Source organism: Castor canadensis, chromosome 12 (genome assembly GCF_047511655.1).
Source record: "Castor canadensis chromosome 12, mCasCan1.hap1v2, whole genome shotgun sequence".
Classification (NCBI taxonomy): domain Eukaryota; kingdom Metazoa; phylum Chordata; class Mammalia; order Rodentia; family Castoridae; genus Castor; species Castor canadensis.
In genome coordinates this window covers 103,892,354-103,913,900 of record NC_133397.1, presented here as the reverse complement: position 1 = coordinate 103,913,900, position 21,547 = coordinate 103,892,354, and the positions used below count along the sequence as shown (strand labels likewise).

The 21,547-nt window shown below is 38.0% G+C and overlaps 1 protein-coding gene across 22 annotated transcripts in view; it reads left to right on the top strand.

The window, feature by feature from the left end:
* The window catches only part of Pde4dip (phosphodiesterase 4D interacting protein), a 193,951-nt gene that overhangs the window by 112,957 nt on the left and 59,447 nt on the right, over nt 1-21,547 (top strand). For 9 of the 22 annotated variants that reach the window (XM_074050631.1, XM_074050638.1, XM_074050640.1 and 6 more), the window contains 11 exons: nt 10,706-10,837; nt 11,544-11,663; nt 11,903-11,995; nt 12,138-12,350; nt 13,635-13,793; nt 15,021-15,134; nt 15,314-15,451; nt 16,145-16,324; nt 17,237-17,431; nt 19,461-19,625; nt 19,790-19,871. In XM_074050631.1, coding sequence (XP_073906732.1) covers nt 10,706-10,837; nt 11,544-11,663; nt 11,903-11,995; nt 12,138-12,350; nt 13,635-13,793; nt 15,021-15,134; nt 15,314-15,451; nt 16,145-16,324; nt 17,237-17,431; nt 19,461-19,625; nt 19,790-19,871 — 1,591 coding nt within the window. Of the gene's footprint in view, nt 1-1,794; nt 3,232-10,705; nt 10,838-11,543; nt 11,664-11,902; nt 11,996-12,137; nt 12,351-13,634; nt 13,794-15,020; nt 15,135-15,313; nt 15,452-16,144; nt 16,325-17,236; nt 17,432-19,460; nt 19,626-19,789; nt 19,872-21,547 lie in introns of those variants that run through there. The other 13 variants (XR_012439877.1, XR_012439878.1, XM_074050625.1 and 10 more) reach the window with 3 other exon arrangements.

The window sequence follows — 21,547 nt, the reverse complement described above, 5'->3', positions numbered from 1 at the left end:
TCAAAAACAAGACACATAAAATCATCGCTCCAGAAAATTCCTTTGTGCCCCTTTGCAATCAATCCTCACCTTACTTCTCAACCTTATCACTTTATGACTTCCATCACTATAGATGTGTTTTTTCCTGTTTTTAGACTTCAAATAAATAGGATCACACAGGATGTATTCACTTGTATATGGCTGTTTCACTTACCATGTTTTGAGACTCATTCATGTTGCATGTATTAGAGTTCATTCTTTTTAATTGCTGGTTAGTATTGAATTGTATGAACTTTCTGAAAATGTGTTTGTCCTACCTTTTTCTTAGTAACATATTTTTTCTTATCATAAAGCAATGTATATTTGTTGTGAAAAATTACAGAGAACAAATGAGGAAAAAGAGAAGCTAAATATCCATAATTCTACTCTTCAGACATAACCACTAACTTGTTATTTTCTCCCCTTTGAAGCTTTGCTTATATAAATTTTTAACACTGTTAAAGCATTTCCCCAAGTTCATCTCATTTAACCCTCAACAAGAAGTTTAAGGTTTATTATGAGTTTTCAGTAGTGGCATTTGGATGTCACCATGCTTAAATGCATGGGCTCGTCCTGGAGATAGGGGTCAGAAAAACCTAAAAGACTGTTACTGGCCATATCTCACAAGGTCAAGTTGGTGAATTTTAGCATTATTGTAAACCGGAAATGTTCTGCTCTGGGAGACTTCGAGTGATTGGATATTATTCCTCCAGTCTGGTATCGGTACTCAAGCCAGGAAGAGAATTAATTATTATAAATGGTCTGAAACTGCACTGCACCTAGTGGAGCTCCGGCTTCTCTCCTTTTTGTGTGCATACTAAGTTCTGTACGGAAGGGTGGAGAATGGGGATGGGAGGGACTTACAACTATATGGTGTTGAAGAAGACAGGGTTATGAAGTCAGCGAATTCCCAGCCCTAATTCTGAATTAAGCTGCACTGGCAAAGCCTCTGGACCCTAGCTCAAAGAAGCCGTGTTTTGTACTAGTGTCTGTCTACCCTTTCCATCCCTCACAGGGCGCTAGTGTACTTGAGCCTGAAAGAGAATTCTGTAATAGTCATTATTTCTCAGGTGGCTACAGTCGACACTCTTGAAAAACCTCACTTTGTTATCTTCAGAATCTTGATTAACCAGATGCAGTCACATGACATTTGCGGGACTCTTTCTCAAGTGACTGCTTTGTGCCCTGTCTTTGATTTTTTTTTTTTTGCCTCCAAACGGCAAATCACCCATGCTGCCAAGCCTACCTACCCCATCCCCCACACTGATGGAAGAAACACTTGACCTTTCTTTCCTGGATACTCCCTATAGTCGACGAAAGGTCTGAACTTGAACCTAGCCTTCTTAAATCTGCTCTGCCTGTCCCGGGCAGCCTCCGGACCCTGGCCGGGTCGCTGGTAGGGAGAGGAGCTGGGGCAGCGCGGTAGGCAGCGGCGCGGCCAGGCTGCTCCATCCCGACTACGTGGCATTGCCCAGGGACTGGGGGGAGGGGTTCGGCTTTCCTCTCCCCGCCACATCCTGAAGTGGCGGGAGAATTCTGGAGGGGACCAAGGCGCCTATTTGGTGGGAGTTCAGTAGATGAAAGCCACCTGGCAGTGACCAGCGTTCGCACCGCTACCCACTACGCACTTCGGTAATCCAGGCCGGAGAGCTACGGGACTAGCGGCAGGGACGCAGAGCCAGTCCGCATGCGTTGAGCCGGGACTACAATTCCCAGAGAAGCTTGCGAGGCGCCCGCGCCATCTTGAAATCTGATAGGCGCCGTCCCTGGTTTGCGTCAGCCCCGGGCGGCGGCTGGTGGCCCGGGAAGCCAGACTGCGAAGCCGGGAGGACACGGAGGACGCGGCAGCTGGTGGGAGAGACCTCAGCGGAGACATGGCCCGGTCAGAGCGCGGCCCGCGCCGCCGTCCCTTAGCATCCCCGTGAGGCGTTTCCGTGTCCCCGCCTCCTACCCGAGGGGCGGGGCTGCCGCCGTGGTACCCAGAGCCGGCGCGCGGTACTTGGCGCGCGGTGCCGAGCCTGCAGAGGCCACCGGGACGGCGCACTCGGCGCCGCCGTCACCCAGCCTCCGCCACTGCAGGGAGTGAAGATGAAAGAGATTTGTAGAATCTGCGCCCGGGAGCTGTGCGGAAACCAGCGGCGCTGGATCTTCCACACGGCGTCCAAGCTCAACCTCCAGGTCCTGCTTTCGCACGTCCTGGGCAAAGATGTCTCTCGCGATGGCAAGGCTGAGTTTGCTTGCAGCAAGTGCGCTTTCATGCTCGATCGGATCTACAGATTTGATACCGTCATCGCCCGGATCGAAGCCCTGTCCATTGAGCGCTTGCAGAAGCTGCTGCTGGAGAAGGACCGTCTCAAGTTCTGCATTGCTAGCATGTATCGGAAGAATAATGAAGACTCGGGCGCCGACGCCAAGGCGGGGACTGGGACGGTTGACATTTCCGGCTTGCCAGATGTGAGATACTCTGCACTGCTCCAGGAAGACTTTGCCTACTCAGGGTTTGAGTGCTGGGTGGAAAATGAGGATCAGATTCAGGAGCCACACAACTGCCATGCTTCGGAAGGCCCAGGAAACCGACCCAGGAGGTGTCGTGGCTGTGCAGCTCTGCGGGTTGCTGATTCTGACTATGAAGCAATTTGTAAGGTGCCTCGAAAGGTGGCCAGAAGTATTTCCTATGGCCCTTCCAGCAGGTGGTCTACCAGCATTTGCACCGAAGAACCGGCCTTGTCAGAGGTTGGACCGCCAGACTTGGCAAGCACCAAAGTACCTCCAGATGGAGAAAGCATGGAGGAAGGGACACCCGGTTCCTCTGTGGAGTCTTTGGATGCAAGTGTCCAGGCCAGTCCTCCACAACAGAAGGACGAGGAAGCAGAGAGAAGTGCAAAGGAACTGGTCAAGTGTGACTATTGCGCAGATGAGCAGGCTGCCCAACATTTGTGTAATCATAAACTGGAGCTCGCGCTTAGCATGATTAAAGGTCTTGATTATAAGCCCATTCAGAGCCCCCGGGGGAGCAGGCTTCCTATTCCAGTGAAATCCAGCCCACCTGGAGCTAAGCCTGGCCATATCATGACCGAAGGACTCAGTTCCGGTTTCCTTAACAGGTCTTTGAAACCCCTTTACAGGACACCTGTGAGTTATCCCTTGGAGATTTCAGACCTGCAGGAGCTGTGGGATGATCTCTGGGAAGAGTATTTGCCGCTCCGGGTCCAGGTATATAAAATGCCTTCCAATGAGCTAGCTGGCCCCCGGCTTCACAGGACTTCTGTTTAGTGGAGGTTAATGATATTCTAGGCTTGAGAAAATTAATCATTGAGCCCATTTTGGCTGTAACTTTTCGTTATGTCCCATTTAGCAAGTGTGATTTGCACTCAATTCGCTTTTCACAATTCTCTTTGTAACATTATCTCTTGGTATTTTCATTAGTTATCAAAGTGGCGTATCTTTTACCACAAAAAATATAGGTTCCCAATTCTCTTTTATCCCATAGAAAAATGACATTTAATCTCACTTTTGGCACTCAAACTTTTCTTCTTACCTCCTTCCCCCCCCCTTTTTTTTCTTCTTGTTGTTTTTGTTTTTTGACTTACAGATGTTTTCTCCCCTTGGCTTTCTGCAAGGGAGTTATTTTTTTAATTAGCTGTCCCTGGAGCATTATGCCTTTCACCTCCCAAATGCCTCAGAATGACTACAGCATAGAGTATAGGTTTTGGGAAAACCTGTTAATACATCAGTAAAGCAATAAAATATCTAGACAATATTTATATTATCGTTAGTGGTTTCAGAATTAATGATGACCTGTTCAGAGAAGACACTTGGGAATTCAAATATTTTCACTCAAAATGTTAAGGTGAAACTGCATAGCCAATTTTTATTCTGATTTCTGCCAGAAGATGTTTGCTGTTAAGAAAGGATTCACTCACTTTACTCTTAACATTCTTAACTACTGACAATGGCAGTTGATCTTAATTTGAGACGTTCATGTCGGCCCAGTTGGTTTCTTTTACCACCCTTTTAAATTCAGCTACACACAGGGAACCAACAGATGCTATTTTTTTCTATAGTGAGAGAAAATGCTAGATTCACTTAATTTTGTGAGTTATTATGACACGTTACACTTGATAGAGATTCTCTTAGGGGTACCATTACAAAGGTGGACAATCTAGGAGGCATTTTTGGGAAGCAAAAATAGTTGGAGAAATTTAGAGCAACAAATGAAATTGTTGATTGTTAAGAAATTTTTGAAAAGTAGTTATATTGTATATAAAATTTGTGTCACAATAAGAACCTAAGCAGAACACAGTAGAAAAGTTTTAAAATTTTAGAAAATTATGAGCAACAACATACATGAAAGTGTTAGGAAGAAGTAAAAAGGCAATGTGTTCTGTTTGTGTGACATGGGAAGTGTTGTGTGTTGAGCACTCATGACTTATCTTGTTGCTTTCTTTTCTTTTAGTGGAGCCACTGCTAAATTTGGGCTTAACAGTATTTCTGGGTGACCAGACATAGATGCTACAAATTACATGATGGATGGGAAATAAGTTGTATTCCTCGTTCAAATATGGGCACTATTGTAGACCTAGAAAATTATGGACAAATAAGGGTCAATATATTTAAATATTATTAAGTTTGAAGAATTAATTATCCTCTGATGCCGGGACACAGTAAAATTTAGAGTTGTGAAGGATTTTAAAGATTTTTAAAGGGCTTCTCATGCAGTTTCTCATTTGGAGAATTGGAAAGTTCATGGTTTAAATAACTTAGCCGATGCAGAGCTAAAGATTCCTGATCACTTTCAGTCAACATCTTTTAGTTCTATTCATTAAACCACATTGCCTGAATTACACCAATGTAAGAACTTATTTTAAACCAAGAGCCCTCTTTCTATTAAGCTAAAGACTCCAGGAGGATTCTTTAGGAATTCTGTGAAGAAAATTGTCTTCTTGAATGAACAGGTGTAAACTAAGGTAAGTGTATGTATAGTTCAAATCCCTTCACTGGCTTTGGACATTAGCTCTTTAATAGAAGGGTATGACCTTCTTGAAGCTGAGTATTTTCTCTCTTCACTTGGCTTACATTCTTTACTGTTTGTGGAATAATAAAACATTGACAGGAGAGAGAGAACACTCAGCTTCAAGAAAGATGGTGTTTAATTACTGTGCTATTTTCTCTGACAACTAAAGATGTAGGGGAAAATAGATATGTTGAGCCCAAAGTATTTGTAAATAAAATATGTACAGTATTTTGTTTTGTACACTGATCTATTGTTGACGTCTGACTGACTTGTAAGCTCCTTAAGGGCTATTTTGAGTATGGGCAAAACGAGGGCTATGTGGGACAAAGGAAGGCAGTTTTTTGTCTATTTCTCTGAAAAAATATGAAAAAAATGTAAATTTTTTGGTAGTTCTTTTTAAGTTTGTAGAAAGGAAAAAAATGAAAGAAAAAAATTTTCCTTTAGTTAAATTCTACTATAACTCGGAAGAAATCTTTTATTTAAGGAATGAGACTGTTTTGTTAGGTCATTTTGATTCCTTTGTTTCATCGTCCACTTCCCCCATTGTATGTGTTATTGTCAGCATTAGGATTCCTTCCTTCCTTCCCTCTTTCCTTCCTTTTCTCCTTCCTTCCTTTCTTCCTCCATCCCTTCCTTCCTCCCTTCCTTCCTCATTTCCTTCCTTCTTTCTGTCCTTTCTTCTTCCTTTAAGGATAAATAGCAACAGTGTATTTCTCCTGCTTAATGATTTTCTGGTATTATGCAGATAATTTATTTTCCTTCTATCAAATTTATGACTAAAGACCCAAGACTCTTCAGATATCTAAAGAAAGGTTTGAAGCTTTATTCTGGATAGTAATTTCCTTCTTTATTGTCTGACCCTGAAGTAGAAAAGCTATAATAGGTGGGGTGTTGCCCCTTAGTAAATAGCAATTCAGAAAGTTCTTGCCCACATACAATTTCCCTTTCTGTGTAAATTCAAGATCAGAGCTTCACTTCAAACCTTAGTTGTCAAAGTCTGCTTATTTGTTACTATGGGAAATTTATCCCACTCATAGCTTAGCTCCTAAGTAGATCAGGCCCTTTGGAAAATGAAAACATTAGATATTGGTCAAAGATTAGGCCTTTAATTTTATGGTGGTTGATGGTTCTTATCTGTCTCCTATTATTAGCAATAGGATAGGAAATGATAGCAGTTTGAAATCTGTGATTCTCTATTGTAAGGATTGGAAACTGGCATGAAAAATGCTGTTAACCCAGAGGGTCTAAACAGCCGCCTTTTAACCTAGCAGACTTACATTATGCAACATTTAACCTGGAAGCAATTTTCGTTTTCTGATGCTGGAAAGCAGCTGTACTAACTATGAGTCGAAAGTGACTTACTTAAAATTACATTGTCATTATGACATGATCTCAGTAGTTGAGTCTCTGGGGAGAAACATTACATCTACTAAGCTAGGGATTACTGGTTTTAGCTCTTAAAATCTTTCTTAGGAGTGATTGGTTTATGTACTTGTACTTCACAAGAATTTATTATGAGTTCAGTGAAACTAAGTGCTCTTTTGGCAGACTTTTCTCTGGAAAGATATTTTTCTCAGATTTAAAGTAGTAAATTTTTATAAATAAAGGAGAAACAAACATCTAGCTTTTAAGTCAATATATTACATTTATAGAATTAGAGGTTTCCTTTGATTATTCATGCCAAGATGGGTTCATATGAGATCCAGATTCATTATGTGCTTTGCCATTTGTACTTTACTTTGGCTTTGAAGTTGCTGTTCCTATATATTGCTGTGTTTTGTGTGTGTATATAAAGCACATGTACATATTTGTATGCATGTGTATATAGATACACTTACATTTATACACACATATGATTTTACTTCTAAGAGAGCCATTGAAAGATGAGAACATTGGACTGGGAAGAGTCAGGCCTTATTTTATTTATTTATTAATTTTTATTGTTCTTATTCATGAAACAAAATGTTTTGATTCTTAAAATGTTCCTGGCAGTATGGAAGGGGGTAGATTAATAGAATTGAAAGATACATTACCAATTTGAGTATATTCAGTTTCTTCGTTTTTGAGACATGGTCTTACTTTATAGCCCAGGCTGGCCTGGAAGTCAAGATCCTCCTGCTTCAGTGTTGATATTATAGGCATGCACCGGCACACCCGGCTTGTATTGTTTAATTGGACACTTTTCCTGATTCCCTTTGTAGTCTTGGACAATTTACTTTTCTTCTGTAAGTTTCCATTTCCTTGTATGTAAAATAGAATGGCTCTAAGATTCTTTAATAAATATGACCACCTTCCTTGCCATTTTAATCTTGGAGCTATTTTCTTTAATTCTGCTTGTTATAGTTTTAAATTTTAAAATTATGCTATAGTAGTTGTTATTGAGGGAGTAAAGAACTAAGTTTTATAGAAACCACTTTACCATTAAATATATGATACATTTATTTATCAGTTATACTTGAAAGTACCTATTTTAGTTACCTTTCTCATGATGTGACATAGTTCACATTGCTTCAGGGGAAGGCTCCCTGCTGTACCCACAACAACAGATATCTCAAATGATTTTTCTAGGAGTCTTTGTCCTTCTTTTCTTTCCATGCTGCTCCCACCATCCAGGGTACCAGCAAATCCTGTAACATGTACTTTCAAAATATATCCACATCAACGCATTCATCTCCTTCATCACCACCACTATAATCCAAGCTGCCATTTACCATCACTGTAGGATGGCAGCAGCCTTCTTAGGGGCTCTGCTCACCACAAAGCTGCTAGAGTGATCTTTTGAAAACTTAAAAATGATGACTTTTCTGTTCGAAACACTAGAGTCCATTCTCATTTCCATTAGGATGAAATTCAGGTTCATTAGCTCTGCTGTACAGGAGCTGTGTATTCCGTGGCCCCTGCCTTCCTTTCCACTGTCATATTACCTTGTCCCTTGACCATTATGTTCTCATAAGGCTGGCCACCAGCTTTATGTCACTATTGAGTGCTTGAAATGTGACTAGTCTGAATTGAGATGTGCTGTGAGTGTAAAATACACCTCAAATTTCAAAGACTTAAGAAAAAATGATATATAGTATCTCAATAATTTCTATATTGGTTACATGTTTATATTACTACTTTGGACATATGTGGTTAAATAAAAATCCGTGATGCTACTAGAAAGTTAAAAATTACATGCAGGGCTCACATATTTTTTATTAGAAAGTACCCCTCTAGCCCGTATAAGCCTGTCTTTTTTCCCATGCTCACATTCCATTAGCTCTTCCTTCTGCCTGGGCTGGTCTTTGAAAGACTAATTTCTTTTCATTCAGCTCTCCACTTACATGCTGTCTCATAAAAACCTTCCTCTATTTGGTATAAGGGTAAAACTTAAACCAGTTCTCTGTCATATTATCCTATACTGCCTAGGGCAATATTGATACTTTGTATTCACTTTGTTTATTATGTAGCTCCTTCAAGTGCTTCAACATAAGTGATCAGTTTTTGTCCTCTACTGTACTTTATCTCCAGAAAGGTGTCTGCCACATAGTACTCAACAGGTGCATGTTGAGAGAGTAAATGAATGATATTGATGGATGTTATACTGGTAACTGATAGCCAGTGGGCACAGCAAAGGCCACTGGGTCCATTTCAGTCCCATTTCTACCAGAATAAACAGTGAAGTCTAGCTTCTATAGGATGATGTCAGGAGTCTAGGTTCTTTAATGAGATGTTCCACCATCTTGTCAGAACCTTGGCAATTGTTCTAATTTCCTGTCATTTAGGCTTATAATTGAGAATATTTCTTAATACCTCTTTGATATTTTTGCCTTTTATTACTTTGAGATGATACTATTTGTTCTACCAAATAGTATATAGTGATAAATAGCTGTGGACTTATAAATAGGACAATAAAACATCCTGGTATATACATATTGTTCTAATATAATTATTAATTGCACCCATCAACTCTTGTAAGTGGTTTGGTGTGAGTGATCACAGAGTCTGACTCTTACTTAACCTTAGTGGTCAGTTATATGGTCACTCTGCTTATAAAGCTTACAAAGTCAGCATTTTGTATTCATTACCCCTGCGCTTCCCTCTGTTCTTTGCTCTGCCTAGGGTGCCTTTCCTCATCAATCACAGCCACCTGTGATCCTAGCCCTCTTTTTACATCTAGCATAAATTCTGTCTCTTCTAAGAGCTATTTCTGTTTTTTCTGTTGAAGTGAATGTTTTTCACTGTTTACATGACATGACTACCTCCTCATTAGGCTGATACTGGAGCCAGAACCATGTATTAGTCAGCATTGCCTTCTCCATAGTGAGTGCCTCATCCTGCTCTGCATATTGTAGCTCTTAATCAGTGTTGGAAAAGTTTATAGATAACCCTGGAAAAACAGAAAATACTTTTCTTCTGAAATCTTTATACCTTTTGTTGCCAGCAGAAAGGGATTTAAGGTAAACTCTACTGCCTAGAAGGTAGTGATCAAAATTTGAAAGTGTGAGGAAAAGAAAAAGTGAATTAACAGTTGCTGTTTTTTCTTTTCATAATGGATTTAGATCCCTAATTGAAGTGGAAGGGGATATGGTGGTGTATGGAATTTAATGCTACCTTGAATTCATTAAGTTTTATTTTAACATCTTTTACTCAGAATGATTGTTAGATATAGTTCAGTAAGTTTATCTTATCAGTTGTCCCATATATAATTAATGCTTTCTTTTTCTCCTAAATCTTTCTAATGAGTTGGTATTCCTATAAAATATACCTCTTTCCCAGATCACCATGGATTATTTATAAATCTACCCTTAAATAGACATATGTTTTACATTTATTTTTAAGTTTTTCCTTTTATTTTGAAATAATTTCAACTGGAGGTATGGCTCAAGCAGTAGATTGCCAGCTTTGCAAAGCTAGAAGCCCTGAATTCAAATACCAGTCCCTCCAAAAAAAAAAGAAAAGCGTTAAAATAATTTCAAAGGAAAGTGCATACATTCCTCACCCTCTACCAGATGCTGATATTTTGCCACCTTTGTTTTATCACTTCCACTCCCTGCATAGGCACATATTGTTTTAAATTCTTGAACCATGTGAGAATTAGTTATAGACATTCTACCCCTTTATCTAGATACTTCTACATGTGTTTCCTAAGGGTAAGGGCATTTCTTACCAATTGGATACAGTTAATGAATTTAGGAAATTTAGTGATGATCAAATGCTACTATCTAATATGCCAATTTTTCCAATAATATGAATGGGCCTGTTGTCAAGAAAGGTAACTGAATTAACTTTTCCTCTATTAGGAATGATATAAGTTTGACTGACATACATTTTTAAGTTCCTGATTAAAAATTAGGATAAAGTAAATATTCTGTTATCATAAGCATTTCCTTTTTTAAAATCTGCCCCCTTTCTCTTTAAACTCTATATACTTGTTTTGTCTGAATATGTAATGTTTGTGTGTGTGGTGGGAAAAGGAGGGGATGGAAGGTAGGGAGCATAGTGAGGATGAAGGTGAGTCAGTGCTCATAGCAAGGAACAGGACTGTCTTCAGGAAAGCATACTGATAATTCATGCAACAACTCTGACTTCCCAAATCAGTGACAAAAGATGCCATGTAGATTTGAACATAAAAATAAAATTTATTGTTGACTGTGTTTAACTCAATTTCCTTGTCTTGCTGTTTCTTCCTAGCACATGCCTGAAGAATTACTCAAACAACAAAAGCTGAATTCGAATGAGACTACTATAACTCAGCAATCTGTATCTGACTCCCACTTGGCAGAACTCCAGGAAAAAATCCAGCAAACAGAAGCTACCAACAAGGTATGATCAGTAATGTGCTCTTGGAAATCACAGGGTTTCCCTGAGGATGTCATTGTCTCTAGCCTGACTCTTAACCTGAATAGGACTTGGGAGGTGAATATTATGGACACCTGGTGTACTAGAGAATATTTCATTTACAAGTTTAGTTCCCTAAATTTCTCATCAAGATATTAGCTCATTCTCTGCATGTCACAATTTCTGGTGTCTTTTAGGAGTGAGATTAAAACTGGTGCACAGTCTTTACCTGCATAAAGCACCACCGTAGGAAGCTGTGCATTTTAGCTTAACTGCTCACTCTTTTATAGTTTGTGAATTTGAATGTGCTTAGAGGAAAGTTGCCACAATTTAGGCTGTGGAACTTCTGACCTGGTGTGCCCTTGTCTTTTGCTGTATCCTGTCCTATGCTGGATAGCAAATGTTTCTTGGTCTTGTGTAAGGGACCTATATTGACCCATATGGTCAAGTACATAGTGAGGCTACCATCATAGAGAAAGCACAGTACATGGGAGTTGAGGCAATTGAGTGTTGAATTCATATTTCCCCTTACACTGTCTTACTGATTAAGACTTTGCTATACATGGGAAAAAATAACAAGATTAATATTCTTTAAGAAGTCCTTTAAACCCTGGGTTTGAGGAAGGCTATGATTGCATTGAACTAAAAGTTATCATTGACCTAACAAAGTATCTTTCTTTGCTGAATTCAGATTCTTCAAGAGAAACTGAATGAAATGAGCTGTGAACTAAAATCTGCTCAGGAGTCATCTCAGAAACAAGATGGTACAATTCAAAGCCTTAAGGAAACTTTGAAAAGCAGAGAAAGTGAGGTAAAGTATTTAGCAATCAAGGACCTGTGCAGAAATGATTTATCCCATGAAAGTAGACAAGTATTCTATATTTGTATAAATGACTGTTGTTAGACTAATAAACATTAGCCTCAAAAAATTGTAGCTTAACTTAAATTTTGAAATTTTGGAATAGTTTGTTACTAAAATCTGTATAGATGAGATAATGGAATTTATATTTAGTTTACTAACATGTTCGTCATGCCCTCTCTCATTTCTAGACCGAGGAGTTGTACCAGGTGATTGAAGGTCAAAATGATACAATGGCAAAGCTTCGTGAAATGCTGCACCAGAGCCAGCTCGGACAACTTCATGTATGTAAAGGTCACATGGAAAGGAGGAGAGACTCCAGTTGGGGAATGTGCCATTCTGGGTTACAGTCTTGATTTTGGCTTTAATCTTCTCATGTGTTGTGTGCTTGCCCTCTTGTGATTAGGATTTCTGTTTTTTTTTCAGAGCCCAGAGGGCATTTCCCCAGCTCATCAGCAGGTGGCTCTGCTTGATCTTCAAAGTGCTTTATTCTGCAGCCAGCTTGAAATACAGAAGCTTCAGAGGGTGGTACGACAGAAAGAACGCCAGCTGGCTGATGCCAAGCGATGTGTGCAATTTGTGGAGGCTGCTGCACACGACAGAGAACAGCAGAAAGAGGCTTCTTGGAAACATAACCAGGTAAACCATTAACTGTTTTGTTGCCCTAACTGCTGACTTTGCTGTGGTAATAACTTTTGAACAAGCTGATGGTGTTGAACTGAACCCTTGAGTTATTTGCTTAATCTGAGCAATTCAGTTCAACATTTGTTGCTCTTATGTCCTGTGCCAGATACTGGACTGTGTTCTGGAAATATAAAGGTGAACATCATAGGCTCTTTCCTATTAAGTCGCTTATAACTTAGTGTGAGTGATAGTCCCATGACCAGAATTTCAGTGTGGTAAGTACTGCAGAATGGGCTCCTATAGCAATACCTAGAAAGGGGTGAAGAAGAGAGTCAGGGAAAGCTTCATGAAAGAGGAGGTATCTAAGGTTATTCTGGAAGGATAGATAAGAGTTGTGTAGAAAAGTAGGGAAGGACATCCAAGATCAAAGGAATGGTGTGCCCAATTAGCTATGTAATTAAAAAAATGTGTATATATATATGTATGTAATATATAATTCTTAAATGGTTCCTTTATCTTGTTACTTAGAGCATATGCTATCTTTTTTGTTGATGTTAGATTTTTAAAGATCTTTTTTTTGTGGTGTCTTTTCTCAGACTTTTTAAAGCTCATCTCATATTTAAAAGCATAGTTCTTGAAGAATCTGCTTTATTTCTTTGGAGGTTACATATTAACCCTGAAATTACTTTTTGTTGTGTACCTAAATGAAACATGTGCTAAATTTTAATTAATTGGCAGATATTTTGGGGTTCTCTAAAGTAACAGATGGTTTTGATTTATATTATTAGAAAAATATTATATATGGCAATTAAGAAAGGTGAGCAATAGTCTTCATGAATTCTTTAGAAAGGTTAATGATAGAAATTAACAATTAGCTTATTGTAAAATAAAGGGTGCAGGTTTATAGTGGAATAGAGGTCCACTTAGTAATTATATAGAGCTATTTTTTAATTAAAAAAATAAATATTGAATTATAATACCAAGTTTACTTCCTGCCTCCATCCACAATTCTCATATCATTCTTGAGTCTATATAATTTCTCTGTCTCAATTTTATAATAGTATGTTCTGCTACTTTATGTTTAATTATATGCTTTGGAAGGAGTTTTTTACCCTCCAGTACAGAATTTTACTGTGTCGCCTAGGCTGGCATTGAACTTGCAGTCCTTCTGCTTTAGTGTCTGACGTGGCTAACATGCACATGCCAAATGCCCCACTCACATTGAAAATTTTAAGGTTTTTACATCAAAAGATATAAACCATGTTGGATTGCTTATAAAAGGGAATATATTTATTTCAGGAATTGCGAAAAGCTTTGCAGCAGCTACAAGGAGAATTGCAGAATAAGAGCCAACAGCTTCATGCCTTGGAGGCTGAAAAATACCATGAGATTCGAACCCAGGAGCAAAGCATTCAACACCTAAGCCATAGTCTGAGTCACAAAGAACAGCTGCTTCAGGTGGGTTTACATGATTTCAGTGGAAGCTGGCCTCATAGAGTTCTGAAATTCCTATTTGTATAATCTCCAGGTATAAATCACCTGTGGTAATTATTTGCTACATGTAGAACACTGAGTGGTGGTAATCAGGAAGATTTAAAATCAGTAGAAAATACAGTTCATGAATCAAGATGCTAATCAGCAAGTAAGAAACAGTACATGTAGACTTAAAAGACTCACATAGTATTGAACAGATAGTAAGTATCTCTGTGAGTCAGGCACTGCTAGGTATTGGGAAGACAAAGAGATTTGGCTACTTCTCTCAGTCTTCTAAGAGAAGTCATTTATATGCAACTTCCACAAAGTTAAATGATAGAATGAAAGTTTTAGCTTTAGGGAGCTAAGAAGAGTGATCAGTTCTGCCCCCTACTGTAAATTTCCGTCACATTGAATCCCTTAAATTTCACAGAGCATACAATTTTTTCATAGTAGGCATATATTGTATATAAATATTTTGTTCTCATGAATATACCCATACCATGTCTTCATTTGAGAAATCGTAGTCCTGTAAGACTCAGTACAGCTTGGGGTATGGCTCAAGTGGCAGGGCACTTGCTTAGCATGCACAAAGCCCTGCATTCCGTACCCGGGGAAAATAAATAAACAAAACAAAACAAAAAACCTGACTCAGTGCATCTTACCTTTGTGAGATCCTTTTTTTTTTTTTTTTTTTGGCACTACTGGGGTTTGAATTCAGGGTCTCACACTTGGTAGGCAGGCACTCAACTCTGCCACTTAAACCGCTCTGCCAGCCCTGTTTTGGGCTGTGTTTTTTTTAAGATAAGATCTTGTGAACTATTTGCTCAGGCTTGCTTTGAACTGTGATCCTCCTGATCTCTGCCTCTCAAGTAGCTAGGATTATAGGCGTGAGCCATGATATCCAGCTCTTTGTGAGGTGTTTACTACACCTTTAGGTAGAGTCAGGCAATGTACCCTGTGTTCTCCTACTAGGTAGCTGGCATACAAACCGGTATGTTTGTTGCAAGATAGTTAACAACTTTGTGTGATATATATGTAGTATATTGCAGAATAGTTAACAGTGTGTAGTTCTATTATTTATCTCTGTTAATTTATCCTCTTAGAAGTATGATACTGTTTTTCATCCTCAATAACAAATACTTGGCAAAATGAAGGAATTCAGTTAATACTGGGTACATGAATAAAGGAAAATGTTTTTGGTCTCTTTAGGAATATCAGGAGCTCCTACAGTATCGCAATAACTCAGACAAAACCCTTGAAGCAAATGAAATGTTGCTTGAGAAGCTTCGGCAACGAATACAAGATAGAGCTGTTGCTCTAGAGGTATGCATCAAAATTTTGCTCATACACAGTGCATCAGTCTGTCTGCATAAGTATGTAAGAATTTGTGTCTAATTTCCTACTTTTGGATTTTGGTTTTCCATTTCTTTATATTTTGAATCTTATTAAAGGTGATGTGAGGGTAAATCTTGTGAAGTTTAGTGGCTTTACTTTGCTTGTAGCGGGCTATAGATGAAAAGTTCTCTGCTCTTGAAGAAAAAGACAAAGAACTGCGTCAGCTTCATCTTGCCATGAGAGAGCGAGATCATGACTTAGAGAGACTGCGTGGGGTCCTCTCCTCCAGTGAAGCTACCATGCAGGTGAGAGCAGAGCCTTTCCTTGACTTGGGTCCCTCTCTCTCTTGTGTCCTAAGCTGGAACATCATCCTTCATTTTCTGAAAACCAGAATATTTGTTTGATAAACAAACAAAAATAGCACTCACTAGTCCCATCACTGCAGATTAGAAAGTGAGAAATTTTAGCATTTATGCTTTATTTTAGAAAGCAGGGGGAGGCAGTAAAAACTGATTTCTGTTTACATAGTTCTAATTTATTTCTAATCCTTTTATTAATATAGATATACACATATACTTTTACATAAGCATTGCCATGGTGCACTATTGTGCTTGTATACATGTTCATGTGTTGCCACAATTAGAGTACTTATTTATTTCATTAGCATTTACTCTGGGCTTTTTTTCTTTTTGCATATGTGTTTTAGACTTTCTGTAGCTAACCATCCATCACTTTTTAGAGAGCCCATATAATTTATCTATTAAATGAGAGAAAGTACTTCCTCTGGAGTGCTTCATTTTATTATGTACTCTGTGTACCTATATTTGTCACAAGCCAGTTAAAACAAAAAAATAGATTAATATGGTACTGCTAGATTTTACATTTTCTTCTCTTGCAAAAAGCTGATAGACAGTAATTTAAAGATGAATCTAAATTCTTATATTGCAAAGAGCATGAAGTGCCCTCTTGGATTACGGTTGCTCTCTTTGTGCCTGCAGAGTATGGAAAGTCTCCTGAGAGCCAAGAGCCTGGAAGTGGAACAGTTAACTGCCACCTGTCAAAACCTCCAGTGGCTGAAAGAAGAGTTGGAAACGAAATTTAGCCATTGGCAGAAGGAACAAGAGAGTATCATTCAGCAGTTACAGACATCTCTTCATGATAGGAACAAAGAAGTGGAGGCAAGAGTTTAGTTAGCTTAAAGACTTAGCTGAGGAATCAGCCTCAAGTTGCGCTCTTGAATTCTGGGAGCCATTGGCCCAAACCTTTAATTACATTCTGTGCCTAAGCAAGTAACTGACTTTGACTTTCACTGGCACTTTTTTTTCTTCATAGCTGTAGACTTAAGATGTCAATTATCTTTCCTAAAGAAGTTATGTGAGACTTAATTAGGTCTAAAAAATACATCTACATTATGATAACTGACCTTTATTAGTTATGGTGCTCATGCTGGGTCAGATACTGAAGAGCTTAATGGATATTAACTTACTGAATCCTCATAAGTTTATGAGGGACATACTATTATTCCTACTTTACAGACAAGGATACAGACTTGTGAACTTGCCCAAGGTAACATAGTTAATTAAGTGGTAGGTAGAGCCAGTATTTAGCCCAGGCAGTTTGACTCTATAGTTTTAACCACTGTGCATGTATTTCTCAGTATAGAAGTAGGAACTTTTATCACCCTGCTCATAAATATAGTTTTCCTCATTCCTTTTTAACTTAACATTTTGTGCTGTCTCTAAAGTTATACTGGGGAGAAAATAAATGAGCTCAATGTTCTTTTGTTCTCACCTGATATAACTGTTACATGTTCCAACCAAATAGGAAAAGAACTTAATTCAGAAAACAATATGTAAGTTTCCACTATAGGTTTTGTTCTGTATTGTTAGTGTTATTCACTGAACGTGGATGTCTAACCTTCCATGTCATAAGCCTATAATAGATGTGGGGAAACAAAAATGAGTAAAACGTGATACTTGTTCTCCATAATTTTATAGCTCTTTCTTCTATGATAGGTTCTTACAAGCCTTTTGATGTGTAGTTGAGAGAATTGTTTCCTCCAGAGATTTACACTATGTCTATTGCTTTAGGATCTTAGTGCAACATTGCTCTGCAAACTTGGACCAGGGCAGAGTGAAATAGCTGAAGAGCTGTGCCAACGTTTACAGCGGAAGGAAAGAATGCTGCAAGACCTTCTGAGTGATCGAAACAAGCAAGCTGTGGAACATGAAATGGAAATTCAGGGCTTGCTTCAGTCCATGAGAACCAGGGAACAGGAGAGCCAAGTAAGAAAAGTACCACATAGTGCATTTATAGTCTGCATATAGGAAGCCTCTGAACATTGTAACATGTTGTAAAGTTTTAATTTATTGCAATTATGTGTATTTATTGTTACATGTTATTTCATTTTGTAGCCAATTCTGCTTCTTTACTTCAGTTTATTAACTACAGTTTTACATCAGTAAATGTGAATTTTTTTTGGACCATTACTGTTTGGAAGGATGCCTAAATGATACATGTAGCATTTTTCTTAATCCTCTGATCATTTTGAGGGAAAGTAGGAGTTCTGGAATATTTTGATTTTGGTTCTAAATTTATAAGATTTGAATGATATTTTTATATTTCCAGCCAAGATATGGAAAAATTTACCCTTAACATGATTTCTCCTAACTTTTATAAAATCTGAGTTATCCTAAGAGGAAAAAAATAATTGTGGTTTTTCAGAGGCCAGGATGAGAACAAGTAATCTTGCAATAGTGTGGGGCTATATTGATTTCAAAATAATGTACCCAACTATATCAGAAGTAAATCTTTTCCTCATTTCTGTGTACTTTTTCCTTAAGGCATTGCTAGTTGACATTTCAGGGACCAGCAGCTGAGAATCTCCCTAGCTAGTTTTTATAGGAAGCTAGAGTCTTACCTATGTTATTCGACCATAATACTTTATAATGTTTCCTTATATCATGCAATGGTTATATTCTACCTAATTCTGTGGTCCACTGAAGTAAACACACATTTTATTAGAAACATCCTTCTGTGTGCTTCAGAAATTACTTCTAGAATAGACCAAACAGAATCATTGCAAACCATTTAAATCTTTGGCAAGAGGCTTTGACAAGTCTTTCGGTTCTCTTTTTACCCTCTGTGATTTGAAAGAATTAGTATTCTACCTCAGAAAGAAGTACTATATACAGCTGGTAGTAAAATAATGGAACCTAGTTGGTAATAGAAATTGTAAAAAGTGTTCAATTTAGTAAGAGTAACAATTACATTCTTCCAGATCTTCTTCTGAAATTTTATACCTAGAAGATTCACCTGAAAGCTTTTTTAAAAACATAGATTCCTGAGCTCACCCCTAGAAGTAGCCATTAGGAGGCACAGGTGGGACTTGAGAATCACAGTTCTAACTTCTGGCTCACGGACCATAGTTGACTGAGCACTGTTAAAAGCAGCATTGCTAGAAAAGAGTGTTATGCTAGGGAAATCACAGTAGATAGCTTATTTGTTGTTTATTATGGGTTTTCCCCTAATATTCACAGAGACCATAATATACTGATTCCTCTAAAATGGTCCTGTCCAAGTCTCAAAAGAGTCCAAATTTTACTTATTGATAATGGAAGTTTTTCTTATCCCTTAGAAATTACGGGCTGCTTTGATATAGGTACACATTGTAAAATTATTATTGTAATCAAATCAATTAACACATCTGTCACCACATGTTACCATTTTGTGTGTTTATATATTGAGGATACTTAAGACCTACTCTCCGCAAGTTTCACATAAACAGTACAATGTTATTAAATAATCACTATGCTGTACTATGGTCTCCAATCCTTGCTCATCTTGTAACTGAATGTTTGTATCTTTTGAACCACAAGATTACTGTTTTAAATAGGATATGCAGGGAAAGCCCATTTCATAAGGTGACATTTGGCAAAGACCTGAAGAGAACAAACTATACAATGTTTGGGTGAATTACAATTCAGGCCAAAGAAACATTGTGTTAAAGAAAGTCATGTTATTCCAATTCAAATCAGACTCTTAACACCTTAGCCTGATAGATTTCTACCACAACCTGTTTTATAGTCTCTTATCTATAATAGATGTATTATGTTTACTTTTTGTAATATTCTGCCTATGAAAGACTTTCTACTCACTTGCTATGTTTTTCTTTGTAAACTGAAATCAAGGATATTATTTTTTGGGGCCCCACTGGCTTTTTATAAATGGTTGGCTTTTAAGAAATAACATTTGAAAACAATTTTATTTTATTCTTATATCTTTCTAATGTGACTTGTGATTTCTTTTTACTAGGCTGCTACAGAGAAGATGGCACAAGCCCTAATGGAAAGAAATTCAGAATTACAGGCTTTGCGCCAGTATTTAGGAGGGAAAGACTTAATGTCCAAAGCACTCATCTCTAACCAACAAGCTGAAGTTACTTCCATCAGCCCACATATTGGAGAGCAGACTGATCAAGTAAGAACTATAGATTCATGTAGACAGTTATGTCGACTGCACTCCCTTTCTACATGTAAGGCATAGATCTGACCATTTTAGTATCAAATTATGTGAGAATTTTCCTGTCATTGTGATCACAGTACCTGTACCTTCCTAATTCCACCAACTCTTCCAATTTTTAGGGTTCAATGCAAATACCCTCCAGAGATGATAGCACCTCATTAACTGCTAAAGAGGATGCAAGCATACCCAGGTCCACACTAGGTAGGTGTCAAATTTTGTGTTTCCTTCCTGTATCTCTGTGTCAATAGGTTTGGCCAGGACTCTTTCTTTTAGTGGGAAAAAAATAATGGATTCCTGTAAGGCTAAAGACATGTCAGTTCTAAGAAGAGCTGCCTTTGCCCTCTGTTGATTAGAGGTTGTTGCTCTGGGTTCACAGCTTCATCCTAATTCTCTTCTCCAGAGAGCTTTGCAAGGTCAGAGATGCAGACGTAGTGGTTTTAATTCTGCACAGCAGGGGCATGGGGCTAACACCTTCTCCCTGGCATCCTCTAAGATGCAAGCTGCTCACTGTGACTTGATCATCTCCATTGAAGTGCTGGGAGGGGCAGGCACTGTCCATTGAGTTTTTCTGAAGTACAGTCTTATCTTAAAGTTGTAAGGTTTGAACTCCCCACAGTCAACCAAACTCTATGCTTAGTGGGAGCAAAATTCAAGTTGCTCTGATTTTCACAAAGCAGAAGGTAGGTATTTAGGGTGGACTTAAGGAAGATATTTGCCTGGGAGTTTCAGAAGTAGGGAGTCATGATAATTAATGATGTGGTATGATAATAGTACTATGATAAGAAAGGCTGTTGACTGGGAGAGTTAACTTACTTTTTTCTTTTTTTATTGATACTAAGACTGTAGAAACTTTGTGTTTGTTATAATGTAGGGAATTAGGGAGCTCTTTAGAAAAGTCTTACGAGTCATTTTCCAATGGGAAAACTTTATGTTAGCTAAAGGTTAAAGAAGTATAGATTTGTTTAACTTAAAATAAATTTGCTTTTTTAAAAAAAAAAAATCCCATACTTTCCTCCAAGTTTTTATTTGGAAATTTCAAATCTCCAGAAAAGTGGCAAAAATTGGTATAATGAGTACTCATACACATTTTGTAGCATCAAAATGTTATTTTCCTCCAAGTACACACTTACATAGACATAATGATTTTTTCTGAATCATTGGAAAATTTCTTACAGGTGTTGTGACACTTCATTCCTGAATAAGTAAGCATTTACTAAGAGAAAGGGCATTCTCCTACATAGCTATGAAGTAGTTACAATGCTAGGAATTTGACCTTTAATATAATCTTAGTTTCGTTTTAAAAAATTTTTGTTAGCATACATTAGTAGTACAAGTGAGTTTTATTTTGATAAATTTGTAGATGCATACAGTTTACTTTGATATAGTCATAGTTTCTAATATAGTCTATTCAGAGTTCCTTTTGTCTCAGTTATGTTTTTTTCCAACTCTGGGGTCATGCATTTGCTTATATATCATGTCTCTTTAATCTAGAACAGTTTTTCTATCCTTTTGTCTTTTGTGTCATTGGGATTTTTGAAGAATCTAGGCTAATGTTCCTCAATTTGGCTCTGATTGTTTCCTCATGTTTAGGTTCAAGTTAAACATTTTTGGCAAGGATACTATATGAATGACCAATATCTTTCTCTGTGCATCGCATCACTGCATGTTAATCAGTTTCTATCATCCTTGGTAATTTTAAGTTTGGTTTAAAGTTGTACTGTGTCTGCTGTGTCTTTGTATTGCGAATGTTCATTTTTCCCTTTGTAATTTATAAGTGATCTGTCAGCTGATACCTTGATATATTGACAACATTTCTCAACACAGTCATTTACCTTGCCTTCTACTCATCCCCTGAAGGAAACCAGTTTCATTTCTGG